Source organism: Sinohyriopsis cumingii, chromosome 1 (genome assembly GCF_028554795.1).
Source record: "Sinohyriopsis cumingii isolate HCF-2022 chromosome 1, ASM2855479v2, whole genome shotgun sequence".
Classification (NCBI taxonomy): domain Eukaryota; kingdom Metazoa; phylum Mollusca; class Bivalvia; order Unionida; family Unionidae; genus Sinohyriopsis; species Sinohyriopsis cumingii.
The window spans coordinates 4787494-4813122 of NC_142961.1; the positions used below are offsets into that span (position 1 = coordinate 4787494).

At 38.7% G+C, this 25629-nt stretch overlaps 1 protein-coding gene across 1 annotated transcript in view; it reads left to right on the forward strand.

Moving 5' to 3' along the window:
• LOC149806342 (uncharacterized) overlaps nucleotides 1-21499 on the forward strand; it is a 37400-nt gene extending 15901 nt beyond the window's left edge. Inside the window, exons 5-10 of the mRNA XM_089951798.1 lie at nucleotides 12977-13108; nucleotides 14141-14354; nucleotides 18352-18518; nucleotides 19312-19498; nucleotides 19931-20064; nucleotides 20764-21499. Of these exons, the coding sequence (XP_089807924.1) occupies nucleotides 12977-13108; nucleotides 14141-14354; nucleotides 18352-18518; nucleotides 19312-19498; nucleotides 19931-20064; nucleotides 20764-20950 (1021 nt within the window). The 3' untranslated portion in view covers nucleotides 20951-21499. The remainder of the gene's footprint in view (nucleotides 1-12976; nucleotides 13109-14140; nucleotides 14355-18351; nucleotides 18519-19311; nucleotides 19499-19930; nucleotides 20065-20763) is intronic.
• The last annotated feature ends 4130 nt before the right edge of the window (nucleotides 21500-25629 follow it).

Genomic DNA, 25629 nt, shown 5'->3' on the forward strand with positions numbered 1-25629 from the left:
ATGACCCCCAAAAGAACTTCCCCAGTGGCAGGACCTTCCAATTTAGCGGCAGTGGCTGCTGCTCACAAAGTACCTTCTCCCAAAATCAAAGTCCATGAAAGATCGGGCATGTTACAAAGTTTACTGGATTTGTCCAAGCAAGAACTGGCTCGATTTAGTCCGTTGCGTACCCCTGCACGACGTGTCATGCCTGTCCTCAAACTGATACGACGTAAAGACAATCAGTGGCGACGCGTTCCAGTGTAAAAAAGGCCTGTGACCAAGTCGGGGTATCAGTGAACTTGTAAAAGATGTCACCTCCAAGAAGCCACAAAAGAAAGAGACAAAGGCAGACGAGTCATCCGACAAAGCGCTTAGCCAAGCATCGACGTTACCCTAAGAAAAGACACAGTCGTTCCAAGAAAAAGAGGCGTCAACAAAGGGGAGGATTCCTTGGCGATTTTGGGAAAAACATTGTCAGCTTTATGACAAAGCGATAGTCCCAAAAAAAAAAAAAAAAGATAAAAGGGTGTGCGTTAAGTCATCGACGTTAGTGTCTGTTCGGTAAATGTCCCGGAACCCACAAGCAAAAATGTCACCCTCCAGAAAACCCCAAGGAAAGAAAAGGAAAGGACTGCCACCACGTTTAGCCAAACATGGGGACATGTTATCTGTCCTGTCCAAAGCTTCTTCACCCCTACGAAAAAAACTCATTCAAACGGCCTCCAAAGAGGTCATCGATACCGTGTGCGAATGCTGTTTGAACGTTTTGAAAGGCACGATCCCTTTGTCCAAACACCAGAAACAATGCTTAGGCAAACATCGTCACGTTCTTCGGAAAATCGTTCAAAAGAAAATTCCCATTCGTCAAAAAAAGAAGATGTTAGTGCAACGTGGAGGTATTTTACCTCTCTTGTTAGGCCCCATACTGAAAGGAGTCTTGGGAACCATGTTGGGAGGACTGGTGGGAGCAAGATAAAAAGGCCCTCGGAAGTCCCAAAATCTCAGAATCCACCCCTGACAACCCCATGGAAGGACGAAAACTAGCTTTAGTGCCTTACAAACGATGGATGGAATACCATCGGTGGCAAGAACAACGCACCCCGCATTTACCTTCCAATCCCAATTTGAGCGAGATGTCCCAGTTACAACACGAATTGCAGTCCTTGATGGATCGCCAAGATTTGTCGGAAACAGAAAAATCGCAAAAGTACGGTCAACTCTTGCAACGACTGCAACTCTTTCACCAGAAAGCTTTAGACGAAACAGCTCTACCCACTCTGAAAGATTTTAAGACCTTGATGAAAAGTCCAGCACCATCATCATCATCATTACCACCACCACCACCACTACCATCCCCAAGGGTCACCAGAGATGCTACCCCACAAAGACCTGAGGAAGAAGAGATGCGCGAAGTGTTTCAAACACCGTCAGCAGCTCCCATTTCGAGTAAGATTGCAGCATCCTTGTTGACCCCGTCCCCCACACCCCAACGAGAAGAAATGAAAGCTTGGGTTAAAAAGATGATGTCCACGCCTCCTTCGACAGAAGTGAAAAAGAAAGAAGGGAAACCAGAACTCCCGTAGCCCATCGGACACGTAAATCCGTTTCCAAACCACCCTTTCGACCCACCCAAAGTAGCATCACCGAAGAGTGGGTGACTTATTAACAAACCAACAAAATGGAAAAAGTCTTAGCCAGCATTTACTACGATCCCTCCCATCCTGCAGGTTACGCAGGAGTTCAAAAATTGTATCGTGCTGCTAAAACTCGACTGAAAAGTCTCCGTTTACCTCAAGTGCAACGATGGTTACAAGAACAAGCTACCTACACTTTACACAAACCCATTCGACGCAAGTTTGCCAGAAGTCGCACCCGAGTGGAAGGCATCGATCATCAATGGCAAGCCGATTTAGCCGATGTCTCTCATTTGGCCAGCTACAATCGTGGCTACAAATATTTGTTTTGTGTCATCGATGTCTTTTCCAAATTTGCCTGGGTCGTGCCCTTGACTTCCAAATCGAGCAGCGAGTTAGTGCGAGCCCTGCAACGGGTGTTGAAACAAAGCGGTCGTCACCCTCTTCGATGGCAAACGGACAAAGGCACCGAATTTCTGAACCAAGCTTTCCAAAAAGAATTAAAGAAACGTGACATTCATTTTTTTACCACCGAGAATCCCGAAACCAAAGCCAGCATCGTGGAACGTTTTCAACGCACTTTGAAAGAACGCATGTGGAAATATTTTACGCATCACCACACTCTGAAGTACATCGACATCTTACCGGACCTGGTACAAGCGTACAACCAATCTTACCATCGAAGCATCGGACGTGCCCCGCAAGACGTGACTCCCGAAAACGAAGTGTTGGTGTTCGAGCGTCTGTTTGGTACGTCCCCGACGAGGGCTGTCCCCAAGAAAAGTGGAGAGTTGGCCGTATGAGATTGGGTGCGCACTGGCAAAACCAAACGCACTTTCGACAAAGGTTACTTACCTAACTGGACGACCGAACTGTTTCGCGTCACTGGACGAGTGCATGGCCGTCATCCTGCCGTCTATAAATTGGAAGACATGAACGGAGAAGTGCTCAAAGAAACGTTTTATTTGCCCGAGTTACAACGTGTCACCAAAAAAGAAGACGACGTGTACGACATCGAAAGCATTCTCGAACGCAGAACCCGTAAAGTGGGCAAACGACGTGTCAAAGAAGTCAAAGTACGTTGGAAAGGATATCCACCCAGTTTCGATTCTTGGATCGACGCTTCGCAAGTCATGGACTATAAAAAGAAGTGACCATCATGCCCTTTCACACATCAGACGCAGCTACGTCGACCACTCCTCCTTCACCCAGTTCTTCTGTGCAAGATTTACAAAAACAACCCTTGTGGGTGTGGTGCGGAGAACGTGTGCCTAAAACGCAAATCGTCTTTTTTGCCAAATCTTCGTGGTGTATTGTGTCATCGGGGCAGCCATCGCCAATTTGAGTTTGCAACAAGGAGACAAACAATTGTGGACCATTTTATTGAGCAGTTGCATCGGTTACCTGCTTCCCAATCCCTCCCTGAAATTCTCCTCGAACGGGAACCACGGGAACCTTGTGTCCAGTGCCAGTGCCAGTCACCACTCCAACCACAACCAGAACCCCATTTTGGGCGGAGACACGCCTCTGACGTCCACTAACCCCTCGGACAGCCACAGAACTCTGGAATTATGAGTCACCAAAACCAATTTTACTTAACCTTACCTAGTGACAGCTCCATGGAGGTGTTTCCCAACAACACGTTGTGCTGTTACACGGCTAAATTACCTCAAGCCATCCCCTTAGATCACGAAGCCCATTGGGAAGTGGCTTTAGTAGAAATGATTCACCCGACCCAAGTCCTCAATGTCCTTTCCAATCAAAATTTTTTTGATGTGGAAGTTTATGACGAGCAAGTGCAACAGTGGATGAATACCCATAGCAAATATGAGCATAAAATCCCTCCCACAAAAACTCTAAAGTGGACCACCTATCAGTTGTTCATTCCCCCAGGTTATTATTTTAGTGGTCAACATTTGGTCAACACCATAGCCACCAGGTTTAATGGTGTGTTTGGGGAAGCTTTTAAGAATGTCAAGAACAAAAGTGTCACCCTGGAATACCACAAAACAGCTCGTCGCTTCCTGATGAAATTTCCTGAGCGGGGTAAAATCATGGGTTTCTATTTTTATGATGAATTGTTTGACATGTTGGGCGGTGACATGAAGATGAGGAAGAAAGTAGAACAAGAAAAAGGCGAATTATCAGTCATTTACGACAACGAGTCTTTTGGCCAGTATTTTCGTACCCCGGTAGAACTGAACCAAGGACTGAATTTGATGTTTGTGTATTCCGATGTGGTGGAATACAACGTGGTGGGACACACCTCCGTGCCGTTACTGCGTGTCATTCCTTTCAAAGTGGATTCTGCCGCAAACGCTGACGAGGAAGGTGGAAACACTTATCACGTCCACCGCGAATTTGTCCATCCTCACTATTTGCCTGTCAGCAAGTTGTATTTGGACACGGTCAACATTACTATAAAAGGAGATTTGGGACAAAATATTCCATTCACCAAAGGAAAAGTCACGGTGAAACTCCATTTTCGAAAACGGTTCTCTCACGACTCGTAAGTAAGTCATGTATCCAGTGTACCGAGGGGTGGCTCGACAGCGAGGACACGGTTTAGGAGATATGTTAAAATCGGCCTTTCGTTCGGTGGCCCCGGTTTTGAAACCGATGGTGACACGCGGATTGCACGCCTTGAAAGATGCGGCACTGACGCAAGGCAAAGAATTTCTCCAAAATGTCATCATCGACAAACAAAACCCTAAAGAAGCCTTCATGAGGGCAGGCAAAAATGTCTTGCTGCAAACGGGCAAAGACATTTTAGGCCGACGAGAGACACCTATAAATGCTCTGCACGCTACCGAGTCAGGCATTCAGCAAGGACAAGGCAGAAAGAGACGACGAAGAAGAAAACACCCTTTCACCAGACTTCAAGTGAGAAAGGCCAAGAAAAGAAGAACCGTTCGAGACTTAGACGTTTTCGATTATTGAGAAAGAACAAAAAAATGATGCACCGAGAGTCTTGCGCTTGTTCCAAGACGGAACTGGATCTGTTTGCCATGCCCCCCACCATGATGACGATGCAAGAATCTCAGTGGGTGGAATTTCACCCCGTCTCCTCATTGGCCGATTCCGCTCCCATCGAGTTTGAAATCAAAGGACAGCCCGAAGATTACATCGATCTGAATAGCAGTTACTTGTACCTGAAAGTCAAAGTTCTAGATAAGACTGGAGGTGAAATAGACGGTACCGAGAAAGTAGCTCCCGTCAACAATTTCATGCATTCCTTGTTCAGTGGAGTGGACTTGTACTTGAATAACAAACTAGTCAGTAGCAGTATGGATACTTACCCTTATCGAGCGTACCTGGAAAATCTCTTGACGTACGGAATAGACGCGAAGAACACTCATCTCAATGCCTGCGTGCTATGGGAACCTGACGAAGCGGGCGAATTTAATGAAAAAGAGCTTGAAGCTGACCCCAAATCAAAAACAACCATCAATGAGGGATTTGTAGAACGAAGAAACAGAATCAAAGGAGTCAACAAAAGTTTAGAACTAATGGATCGTTTACATCTGGACATGTGGTTGCAAGAAAAGTATTTGCTGAACGGGGTCAATGTTCGCCTGAGACTGAATCGTAGCAGTGCCGCTTTCCATTTGTTGGCTGATAGTGATGCTACTACTGGTGGCAATCCCAAAACCAAAATCGAGGAGGCCAAACTCTACGTACGCCGTGTGGAAGTGTTACCTAAAGTGGGAAACGACATCAGTCAAACGTTGAGCAGAACGACCGCCAAGTATCCCATACGACGCGTGTAAGTGAAAACGTTCACCATTCCCGTTGGACACCAATCCATGATCGAAGATCATCTGTTTCAAGGACAGTTACCCAAACGTTTAATCCTTGGTATGGTCGAGAATTCAGCCTTCAACGGAGCCTTCCCTGAAAATCCTTTCAACTTTCAACACTTCAACGTGAAGAAAATCGAAGTCAGTCGTGATGGCAAGACCTTGTGTACCCGACCTTTCGAACCTGACTTTGCCAACAAAAATTACTTGAGATCGTACTTGTCCCTGTACGAAGCCACCGGTCAGTTAGGAACCAACACCAGTCACGGCATTGAGTACGAGGATTACGCAGGAGGCTATGCTTTGTGAGCTTTCGATTTCACTCCAGACCAAGGCAGCGACGAGGGACATTTCCACCCTATAAAATCCGGCCAGATTCGTGTGGAAATTCAGTTTGCAAATCCTCTGCCAGAGACAGTGAACGTCATCCTGTATGCAGAATTCGATAATACGATAGAAATCAACAGTTTGAGAGAAGTCATCCTAGATTACTAGAAACCATGGAAGACTGTTATCCCTCTTTACCTAGTGGAGAAACTTTGGACATGGAATGTGAAGAGACTGCAGAAAAAGAAGAAGAAGTGATCATGATGAAATCGAGATGGCCAGAACAAGAAGCCCATTTAGTCTCCTGTTTTGCCAAACACTTGGTGGAAAAAATGACGGAATTGATCAAGAAAAATTGTTATGGATGTCAAAACGATCATCCCAGTCAAATTCAACACGATAAATGCCTGATGTTGAGTCAAGAAGAAAAATTGGACGAGTATCTGGACGAAGCTTGGAGTCTCATCTCGGACAAAGACGTGTTGCACCAGTGGTATAAAGACTTGCGTGAACATTCTTGTCCACCATTAACCACTCAAGAGATCCATCGTATCGAAGCTCTCCTGAATCAGAGTGAGGAAACAGAACGAATAACCGTTTATTCGTCAGACATTTTCAAGCAAAAAGTCAGGATCGAATTGACGATTTATTATTACCTGTGAAGAAAAAAACCACACAAATGGATACCTGGGAACTTTATTACCTTTTGAACCACAGTTCGTATACAGCTTCTTGGAATCCTGTCGTCTGTGCTAAAGATGAACTCCCTCATCGCAAACCTAAAGACCATCAAGCTTACGTGATCAACACGGACGACAGTCATCTCCCAGGAACCCACTGGATAGCCGTTTACTTTCCTCAAGAAGGATGTGTGGAATATTTCGATTCGTACGGATTGCCCCCTTTGGAAGACGATATCATCGACTTTATGAGAAGAAATGCTCAGACCACCCGATTCAATAATGTGAAATTACAAGGCACAGATTCCTTGGTGTGTGGACAGTACTGTGTGTATTTTCTACATCATCGCAGCCTGGGCTATTCCTTAGAACATTTAGTGACTCATTTCGATCCTCGTTCTTCTGCTAGAAACGATGTGAAAGTAGATCGATGGTTTTGTGACCATTATGCTTATCTTTTGTCTCAAGCTAGGAAACGTAGTGTCCATCAATGGCCTAATGATTTCCAACAGTGGAAATCACAATTTCATTCACAACGTTGTCAGCCCTGTTTAAAGTAGATGGTAAATTGAGAAAAAATGTTTGTGATTTGAAAAAATGTTTGATGTTATATTGTTGGATTATTGTTAAAAATGTTAGAGTTGTTGTTTAGTGTTAAGTGATTTTTGAATAAAAAATGTTGTGTTTTGAAAAAAATGCCTTTGTCTTTTGTTTAGCTATAAGAATGTTGGATTGATGCTCTTTCATTTCTTACTATCCCTCTCATGACACTCACTGAACGTTGCGACTCGAAAACCGTGTGGGGGATGTTTTCCTTCACGTCCGCGCTTTGACTTTAAGAACCGGGGGTTGTTTCCAGTCTAACCATCCATTGTCGACTCATCCTCCTAAGAAGATGTGCTCCAAACTAGCTAAGCTCAACGAAGCCTACGTGAATTTGCATAGGGTCAGACACAGTCTGATACCGAAGCCAGAAGAAATAGAAAATGTGAGAATGTTAAAAATCACTGAAGACCTGATAGAAGAACTCTTCAGAGAAGAAATGAACAGGGAGAAAGAAGAATGGACAAAGAAGTACAGACTTCAGAGACAGCAGCAACAGCAGCAACAGCAGCAGCAGCAGCAACCTGAAGCTGACAGAGGCTTTGTCGATTGTCGTATCGACACCAAAGAGTTCTTCTTCTCTTTCCGAAGAAGCAGACCTATCGCCAGAAAGTCTATCCTCAGAGGACATCGCATTCTTAGAAACTAAAAAAGAATGCCATAGCAAACAAAAAAACAGCCCTTTTCAGGGCTACCCAATACTCTAGAAAAGAAATAACTATCCATTTGCCAATGTGTGTAGGTAGAGTAGTGTGAATATAAACACTAACTCTTTTTTAAGATAGTGTGAGGGTATGTGTTTGTGTGTGTTTGTAAGTGCTCAAGTAAGTTGGTGTGGATAGTAGATTAAAATCATGTTTTTTTGGGTGTTTGAGGTGTATATTTGGAGTTAGATTGGATTGCTTTGCGTATGTGGATAGTCTATTGAAGTGATTTATAAAAATTTTTTAAAATAATGATGGGTAGCATAAAAAGTGAGTGAGTGTTTCTTTTAGGTCCGCGCGTTGTTGTTGTTGTTTGGTCATGATCTAGGTAAGATCAATTTTATGTTTTTAGGGGATGTTGTCCTTCACGTCCGCGCTTTCAGTATAAATTGAAACACGTTCGGCAGTCCAGCTACCCTTGTTGATTGATCAACACCGCCAGAAGAATGAACACCAGAATTATGAAACTGTTAGAACTCCAGATGCACCTGGAATATGCCAGGCGCATAGTAAACGAACTATCAGCGGAGGCTATCGTAGAAGAAGCAAGAATAAAGAAAGAAGAGGAGGAAAGAAGAGAGAGAGGGAAGAAGAGGAAAAGAAAATAGGAGAGAGGATGTCATGCAATATTCCCGAGACAGAGGATTGGGGTGCTGAAGCGAATCATCCCGCCTCTGCACTCTCAAGACAAAAAGTAAAAAGAGACTGGAGTCAAAGATGCGTGTGCGGCGCCAGGCCTGGAAGGTGCAACCATTAGATAGCTGCATCTGGAGTTCAAAAAATAAAAACCAACAGCCCTTTTCAGGGCTACCCAATCCTCTAGAAAAGAAATAACGATCCATTTGCCAATGTGTGTAGGTAGAGTAGTGTAAATATAAACACTAACTCTTTATTCATAGTGAGAGTGTATGTGTTTGTGTGTTTTTGTTTGTAACCGTTCACGTAAGTTTGTGTGAATAGTAGATTATCGGTTTCTTAGCGTATGTGGAGAGTATAGTTAGGGTTTTATTATATGAAATGAGAAAAGTAGGGGGATGTTTTCCTTCACGTCCGCGCGTTGCTTGGTCATGATCGACGTAAGATCAATTTTATGTTTTCAGGGGATGTTTTCCTTCACGTACGCGCTTTCACTATAAAACTAACAGTGTTGGTCATTGGAGCCCATTCTACGGAATAAGCGAACAAGAAGATGCCAGCAGCTTCAGCTTTATACAACGATCTTATGGGAAGTTGGTATTGGATGGTGGATGGATTGAGTGTAGTAGAAAGGGTTGAACAGGAATGGAGGTATTCAGTGACAAAAGACTTCGTCTCAAGACAAGTAACCAGCCCCCACTTATCCGTAAATATTGTAAAAGAAATGATAGAGGACGAGGAGAAGAGAATCAGAGGTTTAATTAACCCACCGTATGTGAAAGTGGGTAAGTTAAAAGAAGCAATAGATCATGTGACGAGTGCAAGGTGCTTTCTAGAAGACATTGTATAATGGACAGATTGGTGTTTCGCGAAGTGGGGGTTAGAAAAACTTAAGAAAGCGGAAGAACTAATGAGGAATGTGCTGACCGAAGAGGTCAAGAAGATCAAAGAAAAGTGGTCAAAGGAAAGAAAAGAAGAAGAAAATAGAAAAAAAAGGATGAATTCGAAAAACTGAACACAAACTGGATGAAAATCCAAGAGAAGTTCCGGGCCATGGGCCACCCGGACTGGCTGCCGGAAACAGAAAAGAAGAAGAAGGGGTTGATGGACAAAATAAGAGGATGGTGGAAGAAGTTAAGAAGTTAAAAGAAGAAGAAAAAACCCAAAGGCCCTTTTCAGGGTCCCATATTTCTCGAAAAGAGATAGCCTTTCCATTGCCTACCCCTTTTTTATATTTTATTTTTTTAAAAAAAAAAATATAAAAAAAATCCCATGTTCAATTTCCCTTGACGCTATAAAGGCCCACCCTGTTTAATTTCCTTTGACGCTAAACTGCCCCACGATTTTTTTTTTCTCCATGTTAATTTCCCTTGACGGTAATCTGACCCACGATTTTTCTCCATGTTAAATTTCCCTTGACGGTAATCTTGCCCAGGGGTGTTTTTAATGCTAATTCCCATTGACGGTAAAGTGCCCCCCTTCACTACTGACAACACTTAGATTGTGATCTGAAACTTCAGAACGGCAATTTGTGCGCTGTGATTATATTTGTGCTGATAGGTCTGTACAGTATTTTGCCGGTACTAATGACAGAAAAAGTCTCACAATATTAAGATGAATCAGCAAAGTGTACCGAAATAAGACAAAATTCGGCGCAGAGGCAAAATGAAACAGGGGCACAGGTTCCGATACTATGAATAGAGCTCGGTAATGATAAACTGGGTTAAAGTACGTATAATGAATACCATAGGTGACTGTTGACGCGTGGATATAGTTTGGGATTCTTTGCTTGTCATTTTATTATACACGTGTTTATACAAATTGTTAGATAATGTCGCTTTTTTTGTCTATGAGTTAAATTTGGAAAATTTGCGTAGGAGCACATATAGTACAAAGCATTTTACTCGTAAATAACAACAAAATGATTAATTTCCGTTTGTGTTCCAAGATGTATCGTTTTTTTGTGAGATTAAAAGAGATTTGGAATTTTCTAATGTAGATATTAAACGTGAAAAGTACTTCCATTCAAATATAAATAATATACATAAAAACTCGGCAAGAAAACAACCATCGCAGGTTATGCAGACTATATCAGTCTTTTAGGATCTTATATTGAAAAATAAAAGCAAGAAACTGTAAGATCGCTCACCTCGCAGACATCAGACAAATTGTCAAATGCAAAACTTGTCCTAGTAATATGGACTATCTAGTGATCAGCTTTTGTCATAATTTCATGAAATTCTGATGATTGCTTGAAAGAAAGTTCTGTGAAGCTTTCTATTTCATGGTGGATCGGCGTCATTTGAACATATTTTAAAGGTATTCTTACCAGGATACCTTCGGTTAAATTTGGTCAAATTCTTTTGAGTAGCTAATGAGAAGAATTTCAAGATTCTTTTATTGTTAATAACAGCGGCCATATTTGATGTCAGATCGGCATAATTTATAATAAGTTTAGAAGGCTTTTCAGTCTAGTGTTTTCTGTAAAAATTAGGAAATTCTGTTGAGAAACGTTTAAGCAGAAGTCTTTTACAGGTTGTAGTGTTTAAGAAGCGGCCATGTTACAAGGTTAATAGATTGATAGGCCTTAATGTGTAGTGCTGTCAATTTAGGTCAGATTTATGTCATCAGTTTTTGGTTTTATAAATGAAGTCATTTTACACAATATTTCTTTTGCTTTGTTTAATTTGGACGGTCGTACTCAATGACAAATTTGTATACTTTTTAAAAGGCTTTTATGGATGGAATAACTTTTCTCAAACTTGGTTAAAATCTATCGAAAGTTCTGATTTTGCAAAAGATGAAGTAGTTACCATTTTGCGTTTATAAGTGATATCGACCTATTTTGAAGGGTGGTTTGGCGTCATTTGCACACATTTTAAATCAGAATGCTTTCTATCAAATTTGATCAAATTATTTCGAACTGTTTTTTAGAAGATGGCCTTCATATTTTATTTCTTTGTAGCGACTGCGGCAATATTTGATGACAGTTCGGCACCATTTGTGCAAACTTAAACGACATTCCTTCTGTGGTGATTTCTATAAACTTTGATTAAAATCTGATTACTGTATGACGCTCTGACAAATTTAGTTGAAATTACTCTGGTGATTTCTGAGAAGATGTTGAAAATGTTGAAATAGTAACCCATGACCTACGTCAGACGCGGGGTCATACCAGAAGCCCACCTTGCCTTGTGACCAGGAGAGCTGATCAATTCACTGGACATTGCAATTTACTCAAAACTTAGGAGCATTGATCAAATTATGATCAAGTTACTAACAAGTAAAGCAGATTTTTAGTAGGGTAGTAGGGAGTGTGATAGTCGGAATGGGTTGGGTTGTTTACCCAGTCTTCGCTTGAGGTAGATACAGATCACAGGTCTTGATATGTAAGGCTTAATGCCTGACAAATATAGTGGGGGAAAATGGATTCTAAGCAGAGCAAGGGCCATAACTCTGTCATAGTATAATCCAGGAACCAAGAATGCTCTAAATCAATGCTTTTAGGTCATGACGCTTCCGGTCTTTGTTTTCACTCCTATCAAAGGAAGATTATGAGCAGATTCGAAAGTGCCAAGAGGCTGACAGAAACGTCTAACTTAAAGTGTTTTTTCTTCTAAGAAAATAGTTTGACACAATTGTGAAATGGTACCAAAACTTATAACTTTGGTATATATATGTCTGTGTGTGCTAAGATTTTGTAACGCAAATGCGGAAAACATTAAGCAATTATTTGCAACGAACTAGTATACATCTTAGAAACTGTTATTATCAATGAACGGTACAGATGCCTGGATCAGTCGATCGTAGGGAAAGTAATTATTTCCAAAGTAATAAAATAGATTTGAATATAAAGTGACAAAATATGAATATGCAATATAATCTTGAGTTCAATATTGTAAATATTTTTATAAAGAAGTCAGCTGTTAAGTAAATCAATGCTGAAGAACTGTAGAACTCTCATGCAAGTGTAGCGACATTAGTGATCATTTTCACGAATGACTGAAAATAAAATGGTATACAGTGCTTATTACAATTCTAAAAGTTATGGCTCGTACTGTAAACATATTCGCAATTTTGTTGTCAAAATACCAAGTGAGAAACAATGAAATTAATACGGCAACGGTTTTCAGACGTCTTGAAAACCACCATTTGACTGCGCAAAAACGTATGCGCGTGGTTATACCTCTTGAGCAACAATACACAGGATTTTGGCACAGTCTTTAAAACTAGAATGATATTTTAAGTTTTTAAATATACACATTTAACAAAGCAGAAAAGGTGTTGGAGTGAAACTCCTATGCGGAAAAAGCAGCTCACGAAAACAGAAAAAATTAGCAATTGCTTCTACTAGTTCTTGAAGCTAACCGTAAAAAAAAATAGTTTTTAGATATTTCATAAATCGTTCCTTGTATCAGGTGTTAAACCAGAAAACTCTGCGAAATAAATTTCCATTAATTAATTCTAAGTTATTCTCAGCACCGGAAAGGAATGACATCAGCTTTGATGTTTAAACCTTAATATATCACCCCGTGAAATTTAAGATTTGGAAATAAATAAATTCGAAACCTATCACAAACGTAATAGCACTTTTCAAAATTATTCTTTAGATGGGAGGAACTTGAGAGAGAGTCGGGATTACAGATGTTATACCGGACGGGTGGACTTATCCTTGCACGAGTTGGTGAACACGACCACATTGTTCAGCAGTATGCCGATACCATGAGAGCCAATAACATCCCGTGAGTAGCTTTTCTCAGGTTCTCTTTTATTTAACGATAAGCCTTCTTTCAGCGTCTTTTAACTAATTGTGGAGATCATATTTTTTTTTCTTCAGAATTATGATCTTTCTTCGTGCATTGAGATTTGTACGTACTGTCTTATATTACTTAAATGTGTTGATTCATGACTTGTTGAACTTTCAATAATTTTAAGTAAGTTGGTTTACTTTTTATTGTTTTTGCTATGCAGTCTGATGTGCAGCCGTACAATAATCAGTTTGAAAAGATTATTTTTTCTAACGGTGACGTCGGTGATAATTATAATTCCAATAATTTTCATATATCGAAAACCTAATCATGGTGTCATAAGAAGTTCTGAGAGAAAAATATTCACTCAAACCCTCATGTGAATATATAATTATCGGTACAAGCCACATCTTCAAGCAACTTTTCGATCCATAGATTGGATTTATAGAATAATCTTAAGATAAGATAAAAATTCTTTATTACAGACTACATAGTCCATACATCTAAATTAAAATATAAAAATAAAGTAAAAGTATTTTAAACATAAAAAGATCATTTCTATCTTATGTACAAGTATACAGACACATCTACAACAATGGACTGTGCCCATCATTGTTAAAATGAAATTATCTAGCTTATTTAAGGAGTACTTTGTTCCATCTAATTATAATACAAGAATATAAATGAATGTCATAGTTCTACAAAAATGTCAAGATACAGTTCTTATTTTTAGATATTCTTGTCGTCATTGAGAACAAATACTTCATCAAAACTGAATACGTTATAATTAACAAACTGTTTCATCTTGGAATTTTTAATAGAAAACGAAGTTGTTATTAAAACCAAAATCTGGTTGTTGTTTTTTTTTACATTCACCAAAGTGTGTCCACAGATGGGCACAATCAATTGTGCAGTAATATGATTTGAACAATATAATTTTGATATTCAGTTGGTGTTAATTTTAATCAATTAACCCTCACTGGACTTTTGAAATGCCTATAACGTCCTTTTACTTCTGTGTTTGAGATGCGAATGGATGACTGGCTCACAGTTACATCGCAAGTTTCCGCAGTTTACAACAGACGACAGATACGTGGCCGTATATCAAAAGGATAGTGGGCTTGTCGATGCTGCGATTGGCAATGCTGTTCACATTCAACTCGCACGTGGAAATGGGGCTTCCATTCTCGAGAACTGTGCTGTCTTAAGAATAGACAGGGCCAATAAGGACACTGTTTGTGTAAGTTAATCAGTAACTACTATTATTTCTTTAGCCTTGCATCTGATGATAGAGTGAGTCTTAAAATACAATACATCTGATAGGGTTGTTAAAGCTGACAGACATGCGTAATGAGTTTATCCGTCATGTACCTTATTTACCCCCATTCAACCTTATGCTATCTTCGTATAGGAGAGACACTAAAATAACATATAGCGCTACGTCCAATCCATGTCTCTGCCTTTTTCTATATAACTTTTTTGTATCAAGGATTTGAACAAGAAATTTTGGCATGAAAGACGTACACGAGTCAGTTTGAATTTTATCTCGAATGATATAGCCATTCCAATAACGGGGGAGACTAAAACCTTTAATTGAAGATTTGTTTTGTATGATCACTATGAAGTGTTAGATGAATGGCTGTGAAATGAGTGTGAAATGAGTGTTTGTCTTTGTTGGTTTGTTGGCTGGCCCGGTCGGGTATTAAACTCCAAACCGATGTCCCCGAGGCAATGTCAAGGCCACATGACAATCAGTAATTAGAAACTTTAATCAATGTTTTTATGCATGATCATAAGCACCAAACCTTTGGATGGTTGTCAGCAAATTCAGAGTGTAAAATTAGGAAGCTGAGTTTGCTAATCTTCATGCATCCTTCAGTCCCTAAATCAAAACCAATGATATTAAAACTTTTAACATTTCCTGTTTAAATTTTTAAAAAGCTTCAAACTTTCAAAAATGATGAAATGCTTTTAACTGTAAAATCAAAGGGTTTGATATTTTATCTCCATGCGCCTACAGGCTCTCTCCCCTACGTACTTGATCAAAGTGACTGCCATTTGAAATATTTGTTCAGAGATTTCAGATATGGTTTCTGTGTATGGGTCTAAGCTCCAACAAGTTTTTAGTTTTAATGGAGAAACTCTGTAGTGATAAAGCTGATCTTTTCAAATAATATACCTGATTCAACTGATCTGGTTTTAGGTTTAGAAATCGTGTTAGCAATGGATCTTGATAGTCTCATCAGTGCTGTCAGACCGTACAGTACCATATTCATTGGTATCTAATATTCAGTAAACAGTATTACTTTGCATATTTAAATGTAGCAAAAGAAATATCAAATCTGTTCTCCTCAGTATCATAACCTGTCAGACGTAAGTATTGAATGCAGCGAGGTTGAGGTTGAGGTATGACAGCTCGAACATCAGCTAAGGCATTTAAAAGTTGTCAGTTCGATATCTTGTAATTCTCCACTAAGTATGCAGTTCCCAAAAGAAAGGATTGCCTAATGTTAATATAAACACTTTAGAAAAACAACAGTTTATGTTACCTTGCAGAAGAGACGCACGTTTTCGTGACAAACTAGGAATATTAAGCTACTTACATTGTACCGTACACATACTCAGCTAGCATAAGGAACTTTGCACACGCTGATCACAAATTAGTTTTAACTTGTACATAAGTTAAAACGTAGGCCATGAAATTAATATAAAAAATCACTCTTGAACATGAATTACCACATCTGGAATACCATACACAGTCTGTGCTTCGCATGAATCGTTTGTATCTATAGTTTATTGATTTCGGGGTCCTAGAGAGGCATTCACTTGCAAGATGGCTGCAAGAGCAGGTAGTGGCTAATTCGGTCTATTGTTTAACATTATTAATGTTCATTTGATAGCAGACTAGAAATATGTTATTGACACGACTGACAACAAACAAAATTGATCTATTTTTGTTATGGCAAATCAATTAACTTCAAATGCTATTTCATTGGAGATCTATTGCTTTTATTGCTGGAGGTGATTCTGTTTTGTTTTATTAGTTGCATAATGTTTTGTTTATTTGCTTTCTTTGGTATTTTTTAAATTTTTACGGCAATATTAAGAAATTAAGGGAATATCGTGCTGACGTATTAGTAGTAAAGAACCTTGCCAAACGGGTGATGCAGTGGTAGAAATATTAGCAGCTATGGCAGCCAAACGGGTGATGCAATGGTAGACATATTAGCAGCTATGGCAGCCAAACGCGTGATGCAATGGTAGACATATTAGCAGCTATGGCAGCCAAACGCGTGATGCAATGGTAGACATATTAGCAGCTATGACAGCCAAACAGGTGATGCAATGGTAGACATATTAGCAGCTATGACAGCCAAACGGGTGATGCAATGGTAGACATATTAGCAGCTATGGCACCAAACGCGTGATGCAATGGTAGACATATTAGCAGCTATTGCAGCCAAACGGGTGATGCAATGGTAGACATATTAGCAGCTATTGCAGCCAAACGGGTGATGCAATGGTAGAAATAAGAAACGGCTAATGCTCCTCAGAATGGTTTTCAATTTTTACAAGATATTAGTAGTTTATGAGACACAGATATTCGTCTTCGCTACCTGATTAACAAAATTAATATATGGCTTATCATTTACATTACAAAACAGTTTGATTATGTTGAAGTAGTTTGACCTTTGGCGATAATAACCTTTGGAATCGATATTTATATTTACGATGATAAAATACATTAAAACAGGACTGTATCATTAGAAGTACATATTTTGGTCAAATTTACAACACCAGGAGCTTTCTTTGACAGGTACCTTAATAAAGAGCTACAATGAAAATAATACTTAAATATCATATAAAGTATGCCTATGTACTTAAAATAATCAAAGAGCTACATTTGGTTTTCAGATGAAATAGAAACAAGTGGGTTTTTCTCGCACTACTAATCAATATATTTTCTTTTTTCTTTAATTAATTTGATAAAATTATTTATTATTTTGATTTTGATGCTATTTTTATGTATATTTGATTTAATTTATATTTGATTTAATTTAATTCTTTGTAAGTTTAAAATCTTTTTATTTTTAATTTCATTACGCCAAAATAGTGTAGTTTTGTTTACTAGGAACTCGATCTTTTTCTGAAAATAGTTAGACCTTGACTCTTAAGTTGATAACACCTTATGCTGACCTAGTTCCCGACCTTAATTTAGAAATCACTGAGACAAGAAAACAACTTTTTATTTTTATCATATTCTTAGAGTAGAATGATTGGTTTTTGTCAAGTCATACTGGGACTACCTGTTTTGATACGTAAATACTTCTCGAAGATTGTGGAAAGTTAACCCTTATCTGGGAATCTATTTTGCTTTTCAAGTTACTGTATAATCTTTGTTTATAGAGATATTTATCAGTTTGGGCTTAAAATACTTAATGTCAAGGTGTTCGTTTGTTTGTAACCAGTTTGGGAATTATATTTTAATGTTTATTCAGATTATTTGGATTCTAAAGGATAAATCTTTTTCCTGTAAAAATTTGAGTACTTATACAGATTTCTATGACAAAGATATTTCATTAATTCAAACGCCGGATTAATGTTTGTGAATAGCACATAACTGTAGACCGTACAACAGGACAAAGGATACATTATAGTCCTCGCCTTCCATCTTAGAATCTTCGTCGGGAATCGAACTTGAATTCATTAGAACATTTCATTATTAAGACTTCTAAAATTTAATTCGTGGATTATGTTTGTATTTTTTTATTATTTTGAGCCTTAAAATCGTAAGTTTTTTCTTCTTCATTTTTACAGTATTTTTCCAGGGAAATAAATTATTTGTTAAATTGTTTTCAAAGCTTGTTGTTTTCATTTTTCTTTTGTTACCGTTTATTTGAGCCTAAACAAGTAACATAAGAATTGGGGGCTCGTCCGGAATTATTTTGAACATTCAAAATTGAACACTTTTTCAAGTCACTTCAAGCGTTTCACACAAATTTCCTTTTAAAGCAGTGCAACTTTTTATTTTGGTTTATGTCTATGTTAATACCGTCAAACATGAATAATTATGTCGCGAAATAATTTGTTGATAAACTTTCGCCTGTTAAAGGACATGCACAAGTGAAGCAACGCACTATACATACCGGAAGCAATGCATCGAACCTGTGTCGAGAGAACTTTACCTGTCTTTGCTTTCACCATTGTTATTTCTGTGGAACATTCTTTATTTATAGGTTCACACTACAAGAGGAGATTTTTTTTGCCGACGTGTCATAGTGACTGCAGGTGCATGGATCAATCACGTGCTCGGGTCCCTAGGCGTCCATGTGCCTATTTATGTCACCCAGGAGCAGGTGACCTACCTCGGCACGCCGCACATGCGAGAGTTCACCAAGGACAAGTAAGAATTACGAAATCTACAAATAATTGTTTAAAGAAATCTTACTCTTACTTGCCCGTTGATTTGAGACATATGAACTTTTGACTTGGAAATGTTTCAAGTATTGGAAATTGTGATTTGAGTGTTGTGTTATTAACTTGAGTTCTTTTAAGGCCGTAGCAGACGCGTGGTTGACGAATTGCATTTCTGGTATACAATTGCATGAAAATGGCAAGGGAAATCGATAAGATATCCAACTATTTAAAATTAACCAGTAGTTTTATATAGTAAAACGTTTGAAATTATTCCTCGTGTTTCAGCCAGTATTTAATCTACCAAAATATGGACTGGTTTAATATTTTATTGCAATATTTTAAGAATTAATACTCTTGAACAGTTGTGTCTGAAATATGTATTCTGTGTGCGCATTTTCTGTGACTAAACTTTTGTTTCAACGTAGAATAGTGTTCAATTTGTGACTCGTCAAACTATATAGCACACCATTCATATTCATACTTACAAAAAGAAACAATTGGAGAAGAAGAATATATTTGATTTCATTAATGCATGTTAACATCGTCTTTGAGCATTTGCAGATTTCTTTTTCTGCTTTGTTTATGTGTCTTTGTTTTCTTTTTAATTACGCATGCGTTAGAGGAACTCCCATACATAATAAAACAACATTTCAGTCAAAGGTTTAGTGGGCATTTACATATCTGACATACATAAATTCATTCGAATATGCCAGTATCACCACGATACTTACAGTCTTGATCAAAATGTACCGTAAATTAACTTTCACACCTAACTCCAGGTATCCTGTTTGGATTTTCCACTCACCGTCTCACGACATTTACGGCTTGCCTATCCATGGAAACTCTGGCACCAAGGTAGCGGTTGACGCAGGAGGACCGGTTGTAACCCCAGACACACGGACATTTGAACCAGACGCCACCAGAGAACAAGTCTGCCTGGATCTCCTGCAGGAAATTCTTCCCAATGTATGTATGTATGTATGCATGTATCTATCTATCTATCTATCTATCTATATATATATATATATATATATATATATATATATATATATATATATATATATATATATATATATATATATATATATATATATATATATCTGTGCGTGTGTGTGTGTGTGTGGCTTTATGACTATATGTGCGATAATACCATTACCCTGAAGTCTGTTTTACTTAACTCGGGTTTAAAGATGAAATAAAGTATAAAAACATTGGGGGTGGGGGTGGTAGTATTTTGTTATTTTTTTTTTATAACTTCACTGTATGGAGTTTCAGTTCGTCAATGTATGACAGATGTACACCTTTTTAAGTGATGATTACGTGCCAATGAGGATTCTGTTACAGTGTTGCTTGTGAACAATAATAATAATAATAATAATAATAATAATGGTTTTCCAGGCTATAGGTCCGAAATTATACACGAAGACATGCTTGTACACAATGCCACCCGACCGCAACTTCATCGTGGACACGTGTGAAAAATATGGATGGAAGGACGTAATCGTTTGCAACGGTGCAGGACATGCGTACAAGTAAGTGAATATTTAAAAACCATGGCTTTTGAGACTATATTCGAACTTTAATTTATCCAATTACTGTATTAAAATACTTCCATAAATGTACACATGCTTTCGTGTTCTATTTATATTTGCAGAGTTCACGGGGAGAATAACTTTAGCGATATCGAAATTGCCAGGAGTGGACATTTTAGAAGATAGAAACAAAACTATTCAGTCAGTTACAGACAGATTCGCTGTGACTACAAATGCTATCAAATCCACTCTATGTTTTAGCCTGCTGCTTTCTCAGCTTGAAAATAAATTGGAGAATTCTTTTCTGCTTCTATTGTAGAAAAACGTCTTAGTACCACAACTCTTTTGAACGTTTTGTCTACAATGTCATTATAAGTATATTTTTTTAATAGATGCAATTATATTGGTACAACTTTAATGAAGACATTTCAGCATAGATGCGTTAACTGAATATACAGATTTAGAAAAAGCATTCTTTCCAGGGCTTTGAAAGTGTATGTTCAACAACATTCACGATGCAAGTGTTGATTGAAACCTGTACAACTTTGGTTTGAATGACTTCCAATTATTTTTGTAAAGCATTTATAATGCGTATATTTACCCGAACAATTGCTTTTACGTTAATTCTTTAGACATGCATCAGCCCAGCGATACAGTTCCGTTATAATTGTGATGGTGTTCTTCTTTTCCACTTAACAGATTCGCCAGTCTACTGGGGAAGATCTTGAGCGAAATGGCCATTGATGGTACGACGAAGTATGACATCTCGGCCTTTAACCTAGATCGAGAGGCTCTCTTGGACCCCAACTACGAACCCGTGTTTCTCAGATCGGGAAGCAAGGTTCCCGCTAGCACAAAGAAGCAGCCCGAGCAAGCAAAATTATAGATTTCACTCAAACTATTCACACAATTTAGGGTAGAACAAATTGTCTGAAGTGTTAAAATTGTTTTGATCTAGGATTTTATGTGTGTGTGTGTGTGTGTGTGTGTGTGTGTGTGTGTGTGTGTGTGTGAGAGAATTTTCAAGAGAACTCGTAAAATAAATTCATACCATGTTGTGCTAATACAGTGAATAGTGTGGGCATACCATCCATATAGTATAGTACCTTGAGTAGAAATGGTTCAAAGTCCAGATTTCATCCATTAAGGATGATCCACTTTTAGCTTTCTCAGTTTAAACATTTTCTTTCACATAGTACTCTCTCGTATATATATATATATATATATATATATATATATATATATATATAATGGATAATACGCTGACTCCTATGATGATCTGACGTGGTTTACATTAACTTTGACTGTGTATTGCATGTACCTAGGAAAAGAACAGGTGACATAATTCAACCGTGAAATCTTGGGCTTGATCTACTATCAATTAGTGAAGAATAAATTAGTGCCATTGTCAGAATAAAATACATAAATGCTTTTATTTTTTGCAAAATTCTTGGTTTTAGCAATTATTTTGCCATACTGTATAAATGCATCGATAGGATATGACAAAAGGTTTACCAGCTTGTTGAAGATCCATTTTCTCTGAGTAATTACTCATACAGATGCAAGGATGGCACAAAGGAATGACGTTATGATGCTGTTAAGCCCAATTTCAAGTTTACTGTGACCCAGTGATGCAAAAGATTAGGAGTTTATAGCCTTTAGCAATTTTTAGACCTTCAGCATTGGCATCGGCTTAGGAGAAGTAAAATAAAATAATGTATAGGTCAAGATTCTTAGTCAAAGGTCAAGATCAGAAACGCTGACAGTAAGGAAGCTGGTTTCGGAACGAATCTGTTAGTTTCAACATATAGTACAAATAACAAGGAACTCGCGTATATTGTTCACTATACTCTTGTAAACATGTTGTTGTCTCACCTGCGGCAAATGTCGCCAATGAGATATCATTGTTAAAGTGTCCATTGTTCTGTCCGGCATCAAACATTGGTTATTTTTAATGCTAATATCTCCTGTTTTCCTCAAGGTATCGTCATGAGCCTGATCACAAATGCATGGCAGTTGGGGTTTTGGTGGGGTGGGCGACGAATATCCCCAAGATGTAAGTCAAAGGGTCGAGTTCAGAGCCAGCAACCATGTTAATGTTTGGTGGGTGAAAGATGGTGAAAGTTTATAGATTTAGCAGTACTAGATATTGTAACCATAGATGAATTTGCATTATAAAAATTAAAGATGTTTACCATGGAATATAAATATCGCTAATATTGTGGAGATCACAAAGTCAAATATGTAGGTCACAGTAGTCAGTTTTTTGCTTAAAAGGGGAAAATTCTTATGGCTATGGAGATGCATTAGAAATGAAACTTTTAACCAGATTCATCGGTGTACATCGCGCATCCTTGGACACGATAAATCCAGGCACAACGGTACAAGGTGAACTGTTTAGTTTTTCCCGGGGAAATTAGCTGAAAATTAGGTCATGGTAAGGCCAGGGTTCAAGGTAATATTGTCTGTTTGGTCATTTGCTACTTTGGATACCGCAACAACGTTGAGGATGCAACTTCTCGGATGTGTGATAGCTGTATCATCTACCACCACACATCATTAAACAAAGTCCACTTTATCTTCTATTATTTTTTTGACTTTTTGACTTAATAGATTTTATTGTCCTAGTCCTCGACAGAGCGTCATGCACACAACTTATAAACTCAAGAAAACAGGATGTCTGCCAGCAATAAACGATGGCAGACGATTTCAAAGGCATAACGCCGTTCAAAGCAATAAATATAATACACACATTTATCCACATGTAATTCAAGATAGTTAAGGTTCCAAGCCATTCTGTGGTTTTCCTCCAGATTACCACTTTTTGTTAGCTACCCTAGCAAACGTTAGTGTGTATAATGTATATAGCCAGGTTAAGCCTTACTGTTTTACGTTTCCTAGGCTAGGTTGCTGCCAAAAAGGGATTACCTGGAGGAAAGAATCTGGTCTGAACCATTAGCAAGACAGTACAATTGTTTCAGAGTCCAATACAATTGCAGACAGTATGCTTTTGCATTATATGTAAACGTCTTTTTCTTTTTTACCTCAAAATACACAACAAAGAGTGAAATAAAAATAAATGTACTCGTTGAATCAATATTAATAAGGGGAATGTTAACAGAATTATAATGAAAAGACTTTTTCACTTGACATCAATGTCAATAAGTATGGATTTGTGTGAAGTTTGCAATGACAATGAAACATATTTGAAGATCATAATTAAAATAATCAGAAATTTGGTTCTGTTAAAACGCAATTAGACTTTCCTCTTAGACACAGGAAACGATTGATCCAATATGTACAGCGAGCTGAGTATATACATGATACTACAGGACAATATTTATTCAACAGACGTGAAATGGAATATGTCACTGAACACTTCTTTTTCTAAAATGAGACAGAAAATTAGCGAAGTACAAGATGGATGTGGGACATCATTGAATATTTAACTGTCATATATATAAACATCAACTGATGAGGATAAGCTCACGCACAAATTGCACGATTAGGTTAAAAATAAAAGTATTAACAATAAAAGTGATTATTTTAACGAGTGGACGTAAAAAGGTGGGTCCACCACCCAACGAACTACTTTCGACTGAAATTCCGGGATGGGGTGGGGTATTTTTTCATTATTGTTTGTCCTATTGCTCATCCCCATCTAACTAGGAGTAAACAATGGAGAAAAGATGTGTGTGTCAGAAAACTTTGTGACTTTTGCTGCCAGAGAAATGAAGAGATTTAATGAAAGAGCAATGAGACAATCTAAAAAAACGTTATATGTGAGCTGCAAGAAAATGGGACTGTTTATGTAATAAATTTACTACTATCGCTCGCTTTAACAAACTGCTACGAAGAGTTCAAAGTGATAACGCACTGTATGCACAACTGACAAACGGGGCTCATTAGCCAGCCCTACAACCAGTTCCGGCCCGACGGTCAGTACTGGCTGTTAAACGCAAGATTAAACCCATTGTGCTCGGATCCAAAGCGCAGGGCCTGGAAACCGAAAGAAGAATTTTCGTCCTGAGCGGAGGGGTAACTAAACGAGCTGGCAAACATTATTCAGTCTACTGTTCCAGGTTCAAGGTGCAACGCTGAGCATCGAGATATTCCGACCTTTGTGAATCAGTAGAAAAGGAACTCTGCGATGGTAAGTGAATACCGAGTATTCGTGTCGGATTATCACAGGCTAGAAGCAGACGCTTTGCATTGCTTAATACCACGGTGCCTAATATACAGGACGCTTTTCGCAGGGAGCTCAGATAACTTGGCGGCCTAAGGTTTTGCCTCATGTTGACGAAACAGCTGAAGAACACTGTCGCCTTAGCAGGACGACATCACTAAGGTTGCAGAGTAGTTCAGAATCGCTGTAACCTCAGCCATCCGAATAGATGAGATCGAGCAATTTTTGACCCAAGCCAATGCCACAATTCAGTGGCGCATCGAAGAATACATGTGCAAGGTTCCAGGTGGTATTTCCCAATGTACGAGGTACTAGCTCTAGGTGCAACGCAGTACCACTCGTTTCGATGCAGGAGCTACATTACTACGCAAAAAAGCATGCATTATTCTGTGGTAAGTTATCAATGTGAAAAACACTGAAAGCCGCTGTTCCGAGTAGGTTATTACATCGGTCCAATACCCAGCAGATGATATACACATTTATCAGTCAGGTAAGTACCACTAGCATTTGGTAATTTCGACTTTGCTAGCATGGAGATTCCACTGATTGTAAGCGACATTGGGAAGTTTGAGCGACGCAGTCCTAAGATCACAATTTGCGTCATTAGTAGGGAAGAAGGTCTCTACCTGCTACGCATCAGTGAGGAAATAAGATCACATGCAGTCGACCTGCTGACGCCGAGGGTGAAAAGCGCCACTACGTAACGATGAAAGACATAAGCCTCATGGTGCTGCATCAAAACAAACACAAAGGAGAAAACGCTTCGGCCTCCGCAGCATCCACACATTCAGAAAGAAAAAATAATTAAATGCCAAAACTAAAACCTGCGGTAAAGGCGAAAACACCACCGTGTGTCCTTACTGAAGCCAGACAAAAACACTATCGTTCCTGAACGAATATTAACGGATGTTTGATCCATCTATGATTTATGTGGATTTCGAGAGACTGAACAAATGTAATACGGAGAAAATTGTTGTTCATATCATTATATGGTTTCTGCTACATAGTCACCTGCATCGACACCTTAATTTAGAGCCTATAGTGCGAGATTATGGTTGGTCAGAAGGTGAAATGTAATCTGGCTGGGATATACAGGGACAAAGACGAGCGTAAGGCTTTACAGAAAGCATAAGACTTCCATGTCTGCGGCGAGTAGCTAAGGGCCGACTGGGCACGAGTCAGCTACCGACAAGTCCCACAGCACATCACATTAAGAATGTAGCCTCAAGATGCGCATCTGCTTAGAGATCATTAAGCTAGATAACCGCCGAGGCTACGACTTTGAAGCCAAAAAAGTCGTGTTACAGAGGTAGAACGAATGTTACTTGCGAACTGCTAGACAGCGTCAATAAACTCCCAGCCAGGATCAGCTTGCTTTA